The sequence below is a fragment of the Egretta garzetta genome, unplaced genomic scaffold (assembly GCF_000687185.1).
Source record: "Egretta garzetta isolate BGI_Z169 unplaced genomic scaffold, ASM68718v1 scaffold314, whole genome shotgun sequence".
In the NCBI taxonomy this organism is placed as follows: Eukaryota; Metazoa; Chordata; class Aves; order Pelecaniformes; family Ardeidae; genus Egretta; species Egretta garzetta.
Genome location: NW_009259531.1, coordinates 66,573 through 86,290, shown reverse-complemented (window position 1 = coordinate 86,290; position 19,718 = coordinate 66,573). Strand labels below are relative to the sequence as shown.

Here is a 19,718-nt window from a genome sequence, read left to right as displayed (position 1 = left end):
TTTATTTTTTGACTTCCAGCTCTCAGACCTTGGCAATGTGTGTGCACATGCTTAGGTAATGATTTGCACGGCATAACTTTGGGCACACAATTACATTGCAGCTGTAGCGCTGCGTGGCAAAGTTGCTGTGATAGGAAGTGCTGTCTAGCATAGCCAGTGTATGCCTACTGTAAAGAAACAACTCTTGATGGAAGCCACATACGTAACTGGAGGTATTTAAAGCCAGACATGACCCTGCACTAAATAGTATGTTGCAAAGAACTATCCTAGATTTAAAATAAATCCCAGCTTTAAAAAGTCCTTAGGCTTAAAAAAAAAATTTAAAAAGCCCCAGAAAATTTCCTGGCACAAAGACAAAAAGGCTTGCTTGCCCTGTATTGTGCCGATAAGATAAAAAGTTTAAATTATCTATATTTGATTCCACAGCTGAAAAAATAAGCTAAGAGGCTTGTTCTTTTTTCAGTTTCTCTGGCTCACATGTTGCACCCTGTTAGCTGTTCCCCTGTCTCTCGGTGGAAATTGTAGGTAGGCAGCAGCATCACTTCCAGTGTGGCTCTGGCCTCGTGTTTTCAGTCCTGCATCGCTAACTGAAGTCCCCAAAGCAGTTTGCTGCCATCGTAGCTGGGCTGGCACTGCAGTCCAGGACTGAGGCTCTGCCGCACTCGGCTCTGAGCACAGCCCCAAGCCTGGTGGCAGTGCTGTAAATCCCGGTCTGACTGAAGTAAGTGGAAATTTGCTCTACTTCAGTGAGGCCTGAGCTGAACATGGTACATGTAATCTGTTTTCAAATATTTGGCTTTAGGAGTGCGTTGTTCCTGTAACAGAGCTGTTTTGAACACAGCTCAGAAGGCATTTCTACTGACTGCAACTTTCAAGCTGGACCTTTGGGGATTCGTTTTTCCAGTTTTGCCAAGTTTGCCACATTCCTTGGACCACCAGGTCAGGCAGGAACACTCCCAGTTCTTCGTATGTCTCCTTTGAAATAGTAACTTTCAAGAGCATAAGCTGGCTTTTACAGAAAAACCAAGAGTCATTAACAACATTAACTTTAGTGGCAATTAGAATAACATATTCTTGACTGTTGGCCAGACTGTTTAGGTCATAGGGTAAAATACTCTCCTTGTGTAAAGCCCTGCAGGCCTTCCCTGTGCTACAGGAAAAAAAAACAAAGACAGAAAGGGGGAGAAAAAAAGAAAAGAAAAACAAAAAGCCCCCCAACCCCGTTTCCTGACATTTCAGGTACAGCAAGATATACTTTCCAGGCTGATCTCTCAAATTGTAGCCTCTTCTACTTGTGCAAGAAAATTGTTAAAGCCATCATTAGAGATGCATTCATTTAAAAATTACTAATACCATATTTGTGAAATGCAGGGGCTTTTTTCCCTCTTAGCAATTATCCTAAGATGCAGTGCCAGCAGCTCCCTTCTGCTGATGTTTGGCCTTACCCTGGTGCTGTGCACAAATGTCCCAGTGCTGGCTGGGACCTCTGTACCTGTGGTGCTGTGCTGCCTTTGCAGAGGTGTTCCCTGCACAAATTCCTTGCAGGTCAGTTACTTTGTTTTTTGTTTTTTTGGGTTTTTTTCAATCTAAATAGAAACTACTTACTATTGAATTTTCACTAATCTCCACGGCCATCTTAAAAATTAGCTGTGTCAGTTAATACACATATCTGTGTTTGACACTACAAGGCAGCCACTGGTCTTTGGAGACTTCAGAAAGTGCCATTGGCTCTGGCCACCAAGAAGTCCTTTTGTGTGATACTGCATGGATATGTCCCCTCGGAGCCAGGCCCAGCTCCAAAATCACACCTGCTCCCAGTGCCAGCAGTGCCTTGGCCTCCCATGGTGACCCAAAACCCTTCGGCAGCGTGCCCGTGCCTGTGTGCACCCATCCTGTTCAGCTGTGCTGGGGCAGGATGCTCCTGCAGTTCTTGCCAGCAGAAAAATTGCAGGTTGCATTGGTGAACTACTACAGCAAAGCCCCTCAGATATGAATTCCTGAGGAATGCTCGTGGCCTGCTGTCCTCGTCAGGGAAACTGAGCTCACCGCGGGAGCAGCTGGGCTGCTTTTGAAGCTTTTCCTTGCTGGATGGACCACCCATTCCCATCACCACCCTGGCGCTTGCTGGCTGCTTCGCTCCCCCGGGCAAGGAGCTAGCATCTCTCCTGGGCCGCCCGCACCCCGCACACCCTGCTGGCAGCTTGCGGTCAAAATAGTGGAGACAAAGGTCAAAAAAACCAAGAAACACCCCAGATTTTTCTTGGCAGTGTTTGGTTTCTACAAGGCAAGCACCAAGCATGTGGTTCGGCAGAGGAATCTGAAGACTGTGTTATTCAAAGGACAGTAACACTGAGGCGTGGCAGACATGTAAAATTCCTTCAACTCACTGAAAACAGAAAAAAAAAATCTCATTTTAAAGCAATGTTGCATTTGCGAAATAATTTATGCAAGATTCACTGTTGTGTTATTTGACATAAAACTCTGTCAAGCAACGATGCTTTTGAAAAGTTGCCTAGAGGATCAGATTTCCCATTCAACGGGGAATTAAAAAATGTTTCTGGAATTTTGCTTTGCAGTCGGGAATCTATTTTCTTATCTCACATTGTACAATTTATTTTTCCTAAAGCAGTGTGCTAAATTATTTGTTATTGTTGGACTCAGTCGAACAGCTTTATCCCTGGTGTAGTCACGAAGTGCTGGAGTAAAACCAAGGATGAATTTGTCACAGTGTACTCACCAGATCAGCTGGTCTTTACGTTAACTGCTAAAACTATTAGTGAAGGTCCCTTAAATCTTCTGGAAGTTGCCTAAAAACTTTCTTCTTCAGGTTGTGGCAAGGTCAGTTCAGAAGTGCTTCTCTGAGGTCTCTGTCGAGAGGTGGCATGGAAGCAGGTGGCAGTTCTTTAGGTTAGATTTATATACTTGGACTATTTTTATAGGTTTCTGTCTTATAAAACCAGAGAGTTGACATTCTGATTTATTAACTCTCAAGTCTGCAGGACATTCAGGCTTTAAAAAGATTGAATGAGCTAAAATGTTTGTGATTGCAGTCTGGGATGGGAGGCTGTAAAAAGGTGGGCCAAGTAAATATGACAAAGTGGAAGTGATAATTTGAATATGTACATTAAATTATGTGTGAAGTAGAGCAAAGCTAGCAGAGCTTCAACATAACTTGTTTGGTGAAGTAGTAGTATAAAGAGAACCAGGATCATGTGTTTTTCCATTGCAATACATTTTTATTTAAGGAAGAATCTATAAAGCATGAGTTTTAGCACACAGCATTTTATTGAATAAGCATAGTACAGATGATGACTTAAAATATGGAGAGCTTAGTGAGTGATACTTTTTATAACCAAATCCTTACATTCATTACAGCTGTGTAAGTGGCATATCTGATTTGTTAAGATGAACATTATATCTAGCCCTTAATGGAAATTTTGTAGTAGAAAGGTACGTATAATTTAACAGTGAAAGAACCCAAAAATGTGCAGATCAGTTAATTGCTAAGAGGGATGCTGTGATACACCACAAGCAGGCAATTGATTTTTAATATTTCCATTGCAATTCGAAGGGTACGTCATGTTACGAGTGCTCCATGGAAAACTGCAAAGCATTTTACACTGGTTGATTTATGTTACCGTGCGCAGTGCAGAAGATGATATAAAATGTGCCCTGGCTGGATAGCGGTGGCAGAGCCCTACTAATGCATGTGTCTGAATTGCAGTGCTTGTGGTAACCAGTTTTCATCTTTAATAAATTTTATTTTTCAGCTATGTTTCATGTTCTCAGCATTGGTTGTCCTTAATCTTTCTTGGCGCTGATCTAATTTTAGAAACAATTCATCTCTCTGTTCGCTGACGTTTCCTTAATGGTTTAAAACCCAAATGCACCCTGAACCAACAAGGTGGCATCTCCCTTCTGCCTGGCTTGAGCAGCTCCTGGGCTTTTGGGGTCAGCTGGTGTGCGGTGCAGGAGAATCTCTTCTGCTGGAGGAGCCTGTGGTTCCATTTGACTTTGCTGGATGATTTCTTAAATGTTCCCACCTTACCGACAGGGTGTATTCAGAGTGTGTTGAGTGCTTGTGGAGGCAGGTGAAATGGTGCAGGTATAGTACCTGTGGCTCTATCGCCCATGTTGGTGGGACGTGTGTGTAGAAGAGGTGCAGGCATCTCTGTTTCAGCTGGTCACCAAAGCATGGCCAATGTGGCCAGTGTACCTGACAGATGCTTTCCTTGCTGAGAGGACAACAAGGATTTAGGCTACTTCACCTCTGCCACCTCTTTGGAGAGCCCAAGTGAGGGCCAGCCATTGGGCATGACTGGCTTCAGGCATGTCTGGGTGGCCACCGTGGCCAAGGAGGTGTTCCTGGGGTTGTGAGGATGTGGCTGCAAGCCCATCCCTTGTGACAGGCCGCTGAGTGCATGCTGAGGGGTCTGACCGTGGCCGGCTGCCCGTGCCGCCCACCCCACTGCCAGCTGAGAGCCAGCTGTCCTGTGCATGGAGCTGCCACCAGCACAGCCCCAGGGTGCATGGTCCCCCTGCACCAGGGTGTTTCTGGAGCTGCCAGAGATCTCTGTCTCCTTGTACACTAATGTGCATGAAAGCTTGTGGGTTTTTTGGCAAAGATGTTTGTGCTAGCCCACACTCTGGGCACAGATGAAGATAAAAAAGTACCTGAGGGACCTGAAGGTCAGATGCAAGGCTGTTGGCTCCCGGGTAGGTTGGCACAAAGCAAGGCTCATCTGCCCAGCAAAGTGCTTCTCGTTAATTCAGGGGAACCTCTCACATCCTGGGGTATACATGTGCTTTGGGGGTCTTCAGCTAGATCACTTTTTTTTTCTTGTTGTTACTAAAATTGGGGCTTGGAGGCGGCAGGGAGAGGAGAGCATTGAGAATTAAAATTCAGCACATGCCTTTTCTTTGCGGGCTGTAATTAATCTTGCCAATTTTTAAAGCTTTGAGAATCTGGTTAAGTGATAAAACACTAACAACTTTATATGACAGAGAGTTAGAGGCTCCTGCTATACACCCACCAGAGAAGATTAGGAGAGAGTGTTTGCAGGATTCACACTAAGCAGCAGAGAATACAGTTGAGAATTGTTGCACCGCATGATATAAAAACCACATTAATATAATGAAAGGTGTCGGGAATAATGTGAGAACGGCTGTAATTAAATGTATCTTAATAAGTGCAACATCCTTCTTAAAGCTCTTATTTTTCAGACCTCTCAAACTTAGAGGATGTTCTTGCTGTTGGCAGGTGGCCTGGGAGGAGAGCTGGAGAGCGAAGCGAAGGACAGCCGGGCCCTGGAAGAGAGGAACAGTGTGACGAGCCAGGAAGAGAGAAATGAGGAAGATGAAGACATGGAGGATGAGTCAATTTACACCTGCGATAACTGTCAGCAGGACTTCGATTCACTGGCAGACCTGACTGAACACAGGGCACACAACTGTCCTGGAGGTAATGTTAAACTAGCTTTACAGTTCTGACAGGTGGTTAGCTGGGTAATTGGACATAGCAACAGCTTGAGGCCTCAAGTGAGATTAAAGAATTAATAATGTAATTTTACAGTTAATGTAATTTTATTGTGGTGCCTTGGGTAGCCTTTGTTCACTCCTTTAATAAAATTAAAATAAAAGCAACAGCTTTCCAATTGGAATCTGTCAGTAATTACGTTAGACAAAAATGTTGTGGGTTTTTTTTAATGCTAAAAGTTTCAGGCAGGGTATTTTTCCTCTCTCTATCCAAATGTAGGAAGATTAAAAAAGTTAAATGACTGAAGTGTGCAAAACTCCCAGGAAGAAAGGCCTCTGAACCCCATAAATGAACATGACGATTTCAGAGATTAAAATTCATAGTGCGAGTTTTGTAATCCCACCCCAAAAATACACTGTTCTCCCTAGGTTATCATTGCATTGCCTTTTGAATTTTATGGAAGTGAGGACAGCATTAGCCTACGCTGATCTTGATATTACTTTCTGTAAAGTCAGAACAAGCTCAGAGCATTGGTGTGAACAATTGCAACATATCTTGCTTTTACACGGCTGCCTTTGCATGGCCGGCGGTAGCAGCAGGTATTCTGCAGAGCACGCTAAGCCGATTTACGGGGGTAGTAAAAAGCTTTGCAGATTTTACCAAAGATTAAGTAAAATCTTAGGAAGGGAAGCCCAGAATATGTTCCTATGTATTTAAATCAGAGATGCTCATCCTCTACCTTCCCGGAATTGAATACTCTGCCATCGCTTTTTCTTTCGCACTCATCTAAAATATTTTTAGGCAGTTGCTATTATGGCAGACAGCTAGGTCGAGGCTGGCAGAGAGCAGAAGGGTTAGTTTCTCCTCTGGTGCGGCAGTATCCCATCCTCTTTCCCCTGAGTGCATATTTCTCCCTGGCCACTTAATTTGTTTGGTAATTAGTCCATGTTTTCTGCTCTTCTTTTTGGGCATAAGTAAAATTATGCTCAGCCAAGAAAAAGTACAGGAAACAGACTACAGCAAGGGAGGGAGGGTCAGGCAGGGGCTTCAGCTCTGCCTGAGTCGCACTCTGAGGGCATCCTCCCCTGTCTCACTCTGGTCTGCAAAGATGAGGTCCCACCGGCTCTTGTTCCTATCTGCTTGCTGGGAGGAAGGACAGAGGGATGTTGGGGCTTTTCCCCAGCCTGCAGGTGGATAGGGATTGCAGTTCTATGTCTGCCCCCAGGGCTCTTTGCTCTTCACTCTTGTTTGAACACTGTATAGGCTGCAAACTTGAAAGTGCATAAAATTGAAAGGATACTTCTTGCAGGGTTGTTTCTTGGCCAGCCAACAACCATGGCATTGGCCTGAGACTGCTGCAAATGACATTCGTACTCTACTGCAGGGTAGTAAGCAAGAAAATGCTATTGAACAGAAAAATCATTGTTTTCCAAACTGAAAGGTGAGGTGCACAGCCCTCAGGGTGGGCATTGGTCCTTTCCAAAGGAGCAGTTGCAGGGACAAGTCGTTCCCTACGCCATCCCACGTGGGGAGTGGGGCAGGCAGGATGCCGGCGGGGTGGGTGGGCAGCCGTGCAGCTGTGGGACATGTCTCCAGTGGCTGTCCCTGGGCGGCCACTGCTCCATGCTTCCTTGTCTCCTAAGCTGTGCTGGTACATGTGGTGCTGGGGGCAAGTCCACCAAAAGAAAGGCTGTGTTTACCCCAGGTGTCCGCTTGGATCTGGTTCACTGTGTGGTCCCCCAGCACAGCTGTAATGGCACAACGGGGGGAGCGAGGCAGGGCAGCGAGGAGCAGGTGCTTCTGGCAGGGACTCTAGAGGAGGAACGTAAGGTTATGGTGTTGACCAACAGCACTATGAAAAAGAGCAATTTTTTTCCCCAGGCAAATATACATTAAGATGTAGCAATCCGGAGATTCTATTCATGTCAATACAGTCAGTGTTTTCACACCTCAGTTTTTATTTATCCTCAGTGTAGTATTCTGTTAGTTAGACTAAAAAAAATAAATTATATTTTTGGGGGCCTATCAAAATAGTTTGTTAGTATTCCCATTGCTAATTTTTGATTGCAGGTAGCGTAATTTCATCATCTTTTACTGTCTTCGCATGTGCTGATGATTTACAAAGACATTTTGTCATAAAAAGGCACCATATAACCATCTGCATATACATGGAATAGGTGCTAATTATCTCCATGTGAGGATATGCTTGTTCCAGAACAAGAGTGCCTGTTTTCCATTTAGTTTAATCTAGTGTCCTGAAGTGATTTGAAATAAATAGGAAGATTGCACTCATATATTCTGGAATGAGAATGTTTCCATGAAGACAATCTGGAATACTGCTTGATATTTACATATCTTACCTTGAGGAAAAAACCCTTTCAGACCCACCAGTTTGTTCAGTAGCCATAAGAATTTTTGTTCAAAGCCTGCAAAATGCCCATCTTTTGTTACTTCATCTTGAAAAGACTCGTACCACCAGGGTGAAAATCTTAAGACTGCATTAGGAAGTGTGGTATTTTTAAAGATACTACCCCACAAAATAAGCTATTTGACTGTGTCCTTAGTTACCCTGCACTCCTTTTGCCTGTACTGCCTGCCTGACGCATCGGAGGCTGTAATGCAGTGCCTGACCTCTTGGCAAGTTAGGTTTTCATGTCTTAATCTGAAGCAGGGTTTTCAGTCGTGTCTACATGGCTCCAGATCAATACGGGTAATATTTGTAGTGATAATATCACCAGGCTGATAATACAACATAACTAATGACTTCCTTTGGGATACTGAAGTTAGGAAGGTATTGTAGCTCAGGAGTGTTGCAGGATTGCAAGAGATCACTCCAAAGAATAGGATAAACTATCTATTTCACTGGAATCCCTCAGAAATTCATTACAGCGTGCTGAAGTTATAATACAGTTTGAACGCAGCTGCTTTGACATGTAAGGAGGTAACAAACAGCCATTTCCCCCCTTGCTTTTTCATGTATTTCAGGCTTGTTTCTTTGAGGACAAAACACCGCTGAAATCTAGACATCTCTGGTAGCATAAGTGCGTGGCATTCCTTTTGATGTCAGTGTAGTAGAGATGTTCTCCTTCTGACAGAATTAGGTGCCTTTTATACCTTTTGCTCATGACTGATGTCTGTGATTGCAGGTTGTAGGTTTCCAGTGTCTACGGGGATCTGAAAAGGGTCTAAATGGGGGCAGCTTGTGCTGAAAGAACATCACATTTCCTTACCGGCTCATGTCTTCCCTTGTCTCCCAGCTTGCCCCCACAAATGAGCTCTCTTGCAGCAGTCCTGGAAATACTGCCTTAAACAACTAGCGAGCATCTTGAAACATACTCCGAGACTAAACAAGCACACCTAGTGTATATGCCGGATGTGTTAAGCTTTTAAAATTAATTTAAAACTCACTGATATCCCATGTCCCTGTAACTAGAGAAGACTAAGTAATTGCCATCGGCATCATGTACAGCCTTTTTTATACATTTTTTTGCACACTGCTCTTGCAGTGTAGGTGTTATAACATGGTACTACCTTGTAGCATTAGTGACAAGAGTAAAGAATTGCATGTGGATTTACAAATTACTGTGTCCTCCAGCCAGCACCAGAGGCTGCATACATCAAGCAACTACTCTGCGACATATCATTGTCTGGTGGCTGATGCCGAGGTGTTCGCTGTCTGATGAAGAGTGACTAAAAAGCCACGAGATTTGCCATTTTCTGTGTGTGTTTTAATCCACTGGCGTTAGCCTGGGTTTAGCTCCAGTATTTCATTCTGTTATTTTTGCTTCCTCCACCCGTATCACCCCTTTCCTCCCATGGGTCAGAATATCTTCCCGTAAACTTTTTTCTTCAGTGTCTCAAATGAATGTAGAGTGTTTTAGAGCAAACTAGTGCATCAATGAAGTGGACAGAAGTAGGTTACGGTGGGGTCTCTGAGCATTTCATGAGGTCCTCTTCTGTTGTTGATAACTTTACAGGTTGTCTGTTTCAAACAGCAGCAGAGCTATATATGGATATTGCCAGCTTGGAAGCGGCTGATTTTTCTAAACTACTGTACGGTAGGAACTAGTTTATAATTAAAGTCTTGCAGTTGCTCCTTTTAAATGCCCTGTAACTTGTACACTAGGCTTACGTTTGAAATGAGGTATTATAACTGTTTCATGCTAGTGTATAATTTTGCATTTTCTTGTATTTCACCTGCTACAAGAATTATAATTGCCATGCAACTGTATATGCGGGATGCTTATCCAGAAAACCATACATGGCAGCTTGTCAACAAGTGATGTCTCATGAATGTTTTTGTCATGTGGCACTTTGTACTTCCCACTGACAAAGAGAGACTTCTTATTCTTCATGTATTTCCAAAATTAGCCCTCCCCAAAATTGTAATCTTTTGTTACACCTGATTGGCAAGTCAGAGATTTTCTGTCTTTTTGCTGCTGCTGTTGTTGCTTCTTCAAATTAATAAATTACTGATCATCCTCCCCAAAAGAAACTGAAATACAGTTGTGAAAAAGCAGTGTGGAAACTTAATTATACACCTAGTTTATACAGCTGTGGCTCTAATGACCTACTGGCCCTAATTACTGTGTTGTGGCTCAGTCTGAGTGCTCTTGTCCTTGCCAGAATTCTGCTCCTTTCTCTTAACCTGACTAGTGTTTCAAGCTAAAAAAAAATAACAAGTTTCCTTTTTTTGTTCTTTTCTACATTGTCTTGCTGAAATGCAGTTTTCCTTTTTTCCAGAGGTCGTAGCAGTGTTTTAAAATTGGCACCAGAAAAGCTCAGTACTGTAAAACATGGATTTTCCCTGGAGTCCTCAGTTCTCACTGTCTAGATCTGAAAATGGGCACCAGGGCAGTGTTTTTATTGTCAATCACTTGGAGGGCTCGGAGCGTCAGGCTCCTGTCCTCAGTTTGTCCCAGGCATCCCCCCTCCGGGTGCAGGGGCAGCAGGGCTCCCACAGTGCCCAGGCGCTTCACATGTCTCCCTGTAGCCAATATTTGTGCCCATCAGTTGCTGAGAGCTCTGAAACCCCAGATAATTTATTGCAGGGGTATGCTTGGCTGGATGGTCAGGGGTCCAGCTCCCCTGACCGCTGTCACGCATGTGACTTTTGAGTTTACCTGGAGGCTCCCACCCAGCCTGTGAGGAGGCTCTTTCCAGGATTTCTGCCTATACATACCAGAAAATTAGGGTGCTGATAAGGTGCTGGGCTGCCTGGCTTTCTACGCAGGTGCTCGGTGAAAAATGTTTTTATTGTGTAGAACATAAAGCATATTCCTATATCTGAATTTGGATCTGAAGTCAAACAGAAGCACAGTTGCAAATTTATTGACAAGGCATACAGTAACCTATGCCGATACGGTGGTTTTGCAGCACATCCTGTGTGATGTGTTTCCTGAGCTGCCGCTTGCCACGAGCCAGCAAGAGCTGCGGTGCTGCCTGGCACGCTGGCCTCCAGCTCTGGCTCTGCACCCAAGCAGGGTGTTTGGCACGAGTGGGGGCTGCCTTGTGAAGGTGCTTTTAGTGTAGCCTTTAATGTATTTCATATGTTTGTGAAAGTTGTGCAAAGTGTTATGCTCCCTAACAGTGTTGCTTATCCGGCAGATCGGAGGGTCGTCCGGCAGGCAAAGGTAGGTGAGACCCCCAGGCTGCTCCGCTCTGGCGGGGCACGCGACCCTGTGCTCAGCCCTTTGGCACGGGGAGGTGTTAGTGGGGGCTTCATGCTCAGCAATTGTTTCTCTGTCTGTCTCTTGGATTCTGCAGATGTGCTGGTGTCTGTAAGGGTTTGCAGGGAGGATGGTACACGTGGATTTAAAACAATGCTTGCTCGCCATAAACACCCAGCTCAGGCTTTGCTTTGCGGCCTCAGCGGGGGCACGGCGGCGAGCCCACGGCAGATCCCCAGCCGCACGGGAGCCAGCGCAAGGAGCCGGGCAGTGTGCTCGCCGATAAGAGCGTGCCAGTGCGCCAGGCGCCACCCCCTGCAAATCACCACTGCCACCTTTGTGCCGGGTCCCTCCGGGGACAGTGGCAAGGGAGGCAGCACCAGGCACTGCATGTGCAGATAGGAGCGCTGCCAGCACGGCTGCGGGCGGTTTGGTTGCATATAACCAAAACCCCTGGTAGGAGGGGAGGTAATGAGCTATCCCTACCCCTTTCTCAGCCTCCACGTAGCCAGCAGTCATCGTGGATGGCCTGGCTATACATTCTGAGGCTGCACAAATATTTCTTAGCAATGATGATGTCTTTGCTCAAGCAGCATATGTTTTTCACACAGGAAGAATGTTTTCCCTGTAATTTTTAAACATATGGCCCAGTGAGGAGCTGAGTATGACATGTTAGCGTGCAAGGGACTGTTTCATTCTTGCTACTTTAACTGAGTTCTTTTATCTACTTTTATCTAGTTCAAAACATAGTCTGCAAAGTTAGCGCAGGTATACATGAAAATGGATAGAAGAGAAAGTGGGTGTGTGTTTTAAACGAGTCCTCTTAAAGAAAGCACATGTCCCTTTGAAGTCTTGAACAGTTTGGCACTTGGCTGTCTGAAAAGCCACTCTCGCCTCCTGATACATTCCTGCATAAGAAATGGGGAGATGAACAGAGACCAAAGCACCCCAAATTCTGTGAAGCAAGAGCTAGCTGCCAGGTGCCAGCCAGGAGAGCTCCTGCGTGTGGCAGGACCTACATTTGGGAACTGGAGCCCGTCCGGCTGCCCCCTGCACCACCCCAGGGCTCACGCAACCCTTCTGAGATGCCTGAGCTCCACCTCCCCATTTCCCCCCAGTTCAGATTTCTGCTTGCAAAGGATAATCCATCACCATGTCACAGCAGAGGGAGTATTGTGTGGGTCTGTGTAGGGCAGGTTTGTTTCTCAGCATTATAGGAATCTACGTAAATAACAAACGTTTTTTGAAAAAGAGGAGGGAGTGGAAAGGCTCCTTCCAGGGCTGGAACCTTCTAAGTGCTGCGAAGGCAGCTGTGTCCACAGGAAGGATCACTGCTGCCCTAAGCAGGTCCCAGCATTCAGGGGGTTGTAGACAAAACCCAGTATGTGAAACTCAATTCAGAAACGTGGTGAGGATAGCCTGGAGACTACAACAGATGCGTGCTTGTTATGAAGTGGCCTTTAATAATGCCTTCGAGAGCTCGGTGGAGGATGTGCTGGGGTTGTCCTGTCTCAGACGGACAAGAGTGTAGATTGTTTGTGGCTCGGGCACTGCTGAAGGGCACGCATTGCCTTCCTGTTGTTGAGGGACAAATCCATGTTGGCCATATCAACAGCCTTGGTGGATTCAGAGCCGTCAAGATCTTCAGACTGCAGATGTGAGCAGTGAACAAGAGGTGCGCTGAAAGTCTGCTTTCTCCCCTGATTTCTTCCCCTGTCCCTTAGCAGACCATTGGGTAAGCAGTCTTCATGTAAGGATGGCTGTACTGAGCCAGCCTGATTGTCCCGTAGCGCCATTTCCCCAGAATATTCTCCTAGCTGTCAGCAAATTTATCTGGGAACTTCCTGGTGCATTTTATTTAAATTCCTCAGATAATCTTCCATGACTTTCCATTTTGAGTTTCTTGTTGAAGCAAGGTGTGCATTTAGCATTTCTTGTGGTGGGGACCCAGAGTTCAATTACGCATTGGGAAAAAATATCCCCTTTTGTTCACTTCAGCTTCATCACCTGCTTTCGTTTGATACCCTCCAGTTCTTCTGGTGGAGGAGACAGTGAGCGATTGCCCCTTTTCCACCTTCTCCACCCATTCGTGCCTCTTTTGCTGCCCCCTTCTCTGTCTCCTAATCTATATTTGCAGTCCTCTAACTGATGCCTACTGTATCTTGACCCAAAGTAAGAGACTGAGGCACGTGGTGAAGCATGGCTGATAGGACAGCGAGTGGGTAAGGTATCTCCTTCATCACTAGTGCTAGGGATGTGGTCATGTTTGCGTGTCTGTCCTGGTTCCCAAGCAGGCGGCGAGGGACAGTACTTGTCCTGGTGTGAAGACCTGGCAGACAGAAAGATGGTGTCTGGCCATGTAGGGGAAAAACAATTAAGACTTCAATGTTTGTTAAGAAAAAAGCAACCAGCAGTGCATTGCAAGCACTCATCACACAACATAATCTTGCTGTTGGAAATAGTGGGATTAAAAAAGTCTTTTTAATGTTGATGTCTTTGAATTTGTAGAATATAAATGGTTTTTTAAAAAATCAATTAAAAATAAAGGAAGTGTGTGTACAAACATTGTCAAGAATTCCTATCTTTCATTTTTTTTAAAACAAGCTCTAGAAAAAAAAATCCCCACAGAAGTTCTGTAGTGCATATTTGAATGCTTTTGTTGTAGCCTCATTAAACTTGGCTTGTCTGCAGATACAGCTGGCATGTTATTAACTGTGCTCCAGGCTTGGGGAAGCCAGAAAGCAGCCTCCACCCCCCAGTGCCGGCTGGCTTTAGGGAAACGTGCCAGCATGGGTTGGTCCTCTTCAGCTGGCTGGCTTTGGGAGCACTCGCTGGAGCATCTTCGCGTGGCCTCTGGGTCTGGGAGCCCAGGGCTCAGCCTGCCCCAAGTGCCGACTCGACGGAGGGCAGCTTGGTGTCCTCCGTGCTGGCTGGCAGCTTGCACCCCTGCAGCACAGCAGTCCCTTGTGAGCAGGATGGATCCACCAAGGTATGTGGTCTCCCGTGGACAACCTCAACAGGGTTGCTGCATTCTCTGTAGGGGTCTCACGCCTTTCTTTACTGTGGGCTGGCAAGAAGCAAATTAGCCATCGTCTGCCAAATAGTTTCTCTGTTCTGAACAAACTCGTTATTGGACTGAACCAGTGAAATAAACTGAATAAGGGAAATATTATCCCTGCACCTGCTGGAGAGGCTGTTGCTCTCCAAGCTGGGTTTGCTCATCAGAAGACCTCCAGAAGAGGTCTGAGCAGCTTCTGACATTGGCAACAAGTATGTACCTTTTGATTGCTGTTTCATTTAAGTAATTTCAGTAGGTGTTTTTACTAGCAAGCTGAATTTTCAAAATAGATTTAATAATTTTATATTAAATTAAAAATTTTTGAAAATATATTGAGTAGAAATTTAAGTAATGTGTATTGAGTATAGGTAATGTTTTTCAAACTTCATGCTTACTACAATCAGCTGTCATTGTCTTAACTAATGAAAAAATTGATTTGGGGTTTTCAAGGCAGTTGATCTGTTCATATTAAATCTTCCTAGGGCATTTGAGCACTTTTGTAGTCTTTAAACATTTAGACTAGCAATTCCTTTCTGACATAAGGAAGTATTCTTATTTTTATCATCATGGAATTAAGAAGTCGCCACTCTAATTTGGTTTTAACTGTTACTGGAAGAGGTACTCCTTCCTTCCATCTACTACCTTATGCTGGAACAAGGTTTGTGTTGGCTTTGGGAGCAGACACTGATGACAATTACAAGGATTAATTTTTAGTCTGAGCAGCTCCCAGATTTGGTGCTCTATTGAGCTTCATAAGCCTTATGTCAACATAAGGGGGGACAAGAGGTTGGGGTTTGAGGGAGAATTCAAGACCTTCCCCCTTAACAGCCAGAGTTATTTTGGATGAAAATGACTGTAACTGTGGCTTCACCTATTTGCCTAATGACATGCATGAAATTGGTGAAAGAGCCAAGGTCTTTAATCCATGTGGGTTTTGTTGCTGGTGACACCTTGTAACCATGGGGGCGAGATTCTTCTTGAAGGCACCATTTTTTTGGCATGTGGGTCCATCTCTTCTTGAATATCTTTCTTGGCATACTAGTGAAAGACTTTTTGGCTCCTCCTTATGTTGCTACTCAATTACTGTTAGTCTTGCTGAGGAAGACATAAGGAAAGGCTGAAGAAGCCCATTGCTTTTCTCTTCTCCAGGGAATCTGTCACATTAAACATTTGAATAGATTTTTGAATGTAATTCCCAGTCATTTCCTCTACAGTGAACTCAGTTCACTCGTGCAGACTTTGTACTTAATGATATCTCCTAAAATAAATGAGATCTGATATAATTTATATTAAATGGCCATTTTAGAAATCTAAATCGACTAATTATTCATTAGAAAATTTGAAAAGACAGAAGTAGAATAAATTCCCTTTATGACCTCCACAGAAATATAAATATATACACCTGTGTTCATTTTCTCTGAGCAAAACCGAATGCAGGTCATTTGCTGGATGCCAAGAGTAGCCTAAACAGATGTGAATTACATTGTTCAATCTGCATCAGCAAACCATAGCAACCAACCAAGCCAAAACCAGCCAAAAAAATCAACAGGCCTCTAGGACAGTTTTTTAACATTTACAGTGATACTCAGCTTGTGGTCTGTCTCTGCATCGTATGGGATTTTGCTTTTGTGAATTCTTCTGGTTGTCTCCTCGGGGTGACCGCTCTCTTCCCTTCCCTCTCCCTGTTGTCTGTGCTGGCGTCCCTGTGGGCTCCCTCCTTGAAGGCTGTTTCCTTGCTTGCTTCTTTCTGGACTGCCACCATTTCACATCTTGCTCACGGCAGTCTTCTCCCCGATGCTGTGCTGGCATTTGCCCTTTCCTGGCCCTGCACATAAACTTCACAGTTTATACATTTAAGTTACACCTTACTGTGTTACCGTGTTCTCCTTTACTCTCAGCTGCAGTTGCTCTTTTGTCTGTTGTCCCAGAGCCGGCTCTTCCTTGGGGCTCTGTACATGTGCAGAGCCTTCCTTGAACCGTCCCATGGGGACAAGCATCTGCAGATCTCCTTGAGGTGCTGTGAGAAATGAGACTCTTCCATGCGCTGTTTCGGAGGCATCCTCAGCTAGGTTCAGACGGGCTAAAGATGTGTATTAGTCACATCTTTGTTCACAAAACCTAGCAAATTCTTTAATTTGCATTCAGACCACATCCGGATCCAGCCTGGATAGCTGCTTGATCTCACCTTACAGCTCTTCTTTACTCTTTACTCTCTTGCAGCCACTTGCCGTGGTTCGTTTTACAAGAGCTGTTCCATGTAGGAATTGTTTTCCATTAGGTGTTTCAACGGTATCCCATGTAACTGGGTTTGATTTTGACCAGCGCCTCTGGCACATATAAATAAAGCAGATAGTATTCCTTGCTTTTTACGGAGGATAAACTGTCATCTTCAGGAAGCAGTCACAACGCTGTTTTACTCCTCACACAAATAAGACAAATTTAACCCAAAATTGAAAACAAAAGAAACTGAAATTGAGTAGGATGTTCATGTCTCATAGCTTAAATGAGAGAATACAGAGTTTTCTGGCTGCCAGTTTTAACTCTGGAAATGCAAACATCAGGAGGGAAGATGCTCTTTCTCTTGATAACTAGCTTTGCACATACGTATCTGTGATGTACAAAATGCTTTATTTTATGTTCATTGGCTCAGTTTTGAAGACCTGACTAGCTAAAATTGGCTGTATTGAAAATAACATCATTACTTTGGGGGAGCATCAGTCTTAATTAAAAGAGAAATGAAGAGAGCCAGTCCTTACAGCGAGTTGGGGGGGCGTGATTTTGCAAGTGGTACTTACTGGAGTTGGGAAAAGTGTAATCGAAGTCAGCAAAACTGTCTGCTTTTCCAGTGGCTGCCACCGTAATTGGCCGTGCAGGAGGGGAGGGAGGGAGGGAGGGGAGGGAAGGAGGATGGGGAGAGAAAACAGCCTGTGAACCTGCCCCTTTTGAGATAGCAAATGCTCCTCTCCCCGTGCCCAGGATCGTTGCTGAACAGCCGGCAGCTGCATCCCACTCTTCTTTTGCTGTCAGAGAGTGTCACTGCAGAAACCTCAGTAGTTTCAAGGAGCCGCTATTTGTACATAGGGAATAGAGGAAACTCATGGATAGAAATGTTGTGGTGTGGGGGCTGCTCTGGATTTTACTCTGAGGGAGAAGGTCTCCACAAATGTTTTAAATTAGGCTATCCTTGATAATTCTGGTGGTATGGAGCCTAACCAAAATTTCAGGAAAAAACAAGTTGCTCTGTTAAAGCAGACATGAAAAAAAATGAAGGGCTTAACTTTTGTCCTGAGGGTGATAAAACAGCACCACACAGCTGAAAATCAATCTGACCTTCACCCACGTGATGCTGTTGTCTCAGTCTGTCTTTCATTTCCTTTGGTTGAGTGCAGGCCATGGCATTCAGTAGGGAGAAAAGCCAGAGGGAGGTGGGGAGAATCCTGTTTTCTCTGGAAAGGCTTCGGTGCTTGCATAAGTTGACTCCATAAAGAGAATTGCTGTAAAACTTTGAATTATTTCATTAAATTAAAAAAGAAAGAAGTCCTTTTCTCTTAATAGCCAGCAATCACATTAGGATAAAGAAGATATATGCTGTAAAAAAAAAAAAAAAAAAAAAGAAAAAAAAAAGAAATGTTTGTGATAGAGAACATTCTGTTTTAATTAAACCTAGAATTAGCCAGTGACGGTATTTTGAAATGAAGGTTTCATGCAGCAACAGGAAACCTGCACATTCATTTGAAAACAGAAATTTGTACCCAAAGGGGAGAAAAAAGGCCAATTATTTTTTCCAGAGACATTTTAGCATTCTGTGTTGCAGGCTTTGCACAAACAAAGAGAAGGCACCCAGATACATGTATATTTACATATACATCAATAAACCAACACTTAGAGCTTGTGTATAAGCAGTATTATTGATTTTCAAAATAGAGGTACAATTTCAATTGGTGAACTACTCATTTTGCACAACATCCTGCAGCAAGCGGCTTCCATCTCATTTTCCTGAAGACAGAGGATGAACTAAATGAATGAGGAAAATTCTGTGCAGAATTTAATTCTATTGAGCAGCAGCACCAAGAAAGGGGAAAACGGTGTGCGTAAGCACATCTTGATACTCTTTTACATCTTGAAAGCAATTAAAAGTGCAGTTCATAGCTGTTCATCCAATCCCCTGCTTCTTCCATCCTTGTTGAATTTAAATACAGCCCAGAGTCAAAAAGTTGCCAGATACTTCTTTTGGAAAACAGTAAGTTTTCCACACAGGCTTTACAAAACTAAGATTGCTGTTAGTTCTGCCTACCCTAAACTGCAGTTTTCCCGATTCATCTCATTGCACGCAGATAATGTCTTTTCATATCATGGTCATAAACTACTCTGTTGCTTAATATTTCTGTGCTATAGATACCCCAGCCGCTGTATCATGGAAGGAGTTAGGGATATTTGCTATTTCCTTTGTTCAGTAAATGTTGCCTGTTTTAGGAAGGTCTGTAAGAAATGTCAACTTCTTGTTAAAAAGATAAAGGCAGAGATTGGATTTAGCTGTAGAGACTAATCCCTGCTTCGTAAAGGTTAAGAATTAAACAATTTGTTCATTAATCTATTTGGGATGATGGAGATTAATTTGCGACTACAGCTTTTTATTTAAGTGTAGTTTGTCTGATGTACCAACCATCACGGACACTATTTTACGTAATTTAAAAAAAAACAACAAACCCAGAACAAACCAGCAAATGTAAAAGATGGTGGGACCTTTTCCTGGCGAGCTCTGCTACTCAGGTCTCCATGTGATATGCCAAAATGCTATTTGCATAAATGTAGGATTTAATAAGTTATCATTCTGATTAACGCCATTAACTGCTTAACTACTGTAGAAATTGGCTTCCAAAGTTGCTTGATGGTGGCTGTTGCTCTCCACGTCATTCCATTTGCTGTCTCGCTGGGGATAATGGTATGCAAGGGAAAGCAAGAAGGTCAAGGATCTTTTTGTTTAGTCTCTTTGCACATTAAAAGTTCTATTATGTGTTTGTATTGCATGTGGTTTCCAGTCTGTTGGCTACAATGCTTTCAAGATCCATTGATGATGAGTTTGTGAAGTTAAATATATCTTGTGGGTTATGACTACCAAGCTATCACTTTGTGTGGCAGTCAGGGCCAATATTTAACAAGTGTTTTTCAGAATGAGGAATTTTGAAACCGAGTCAAATGATCTTACAAAAGGGTTAACAGAAATGCTAATAGGGAAGATGACAGCAAATGCTTGCTCTGTGCTGACGGCGGGGGTGTTTGGAGCTGTGCTGTGTTATTTGCGGGGAAGCGGTTCTCAGGTTGGGGTTTTTTATGGGTTTTTCTGGGGGCGGGGGAGGGCTGCGGTATTGTTGCGAATGACACAGCCGCCACAAAGCTGAATGGGGTTGAAAAAAGCGGTGTCCTCTACAGCCATCCCTTTCTCTGCCCCGGCAAGAAGTAGGTGCAGCGTGCTGTGGTGGGGCCCCGCGCGGGCTCGCCCCACGGCATCCCGCTG

At 44.1% G+C, this 19,718-nt stretch overlaps 1 protein-coding gene across 1 annotated transcript in view; it reads left to right on the top strand.

Annotated features, from left to right (window-relative positions):
- Positions 1-5,349: 5,349 nt before the first annotated feature.
- The window catches only part of ZNF423 (zinc finger protein 423), a gene marked incomplete at its 3' end in the record, with an annotated part of 75,664 nt that continues 61,295 nt past the window's right edge, over positions 5,350-19,718 (top strand). Inside the window, exons 1-2 of the mRNA XM_035893166.1 lie at positions 5,350-5,461; positions 9,454-9,534. Coding sequence (XP_035749059.1) covers positions 5,365-5,461; positions 9,454-9,534 — 178 coding nt within the window. The remainder of the gene's footprint in view (positions 5,462-9,453; positions 9,535-19,718) is intronic.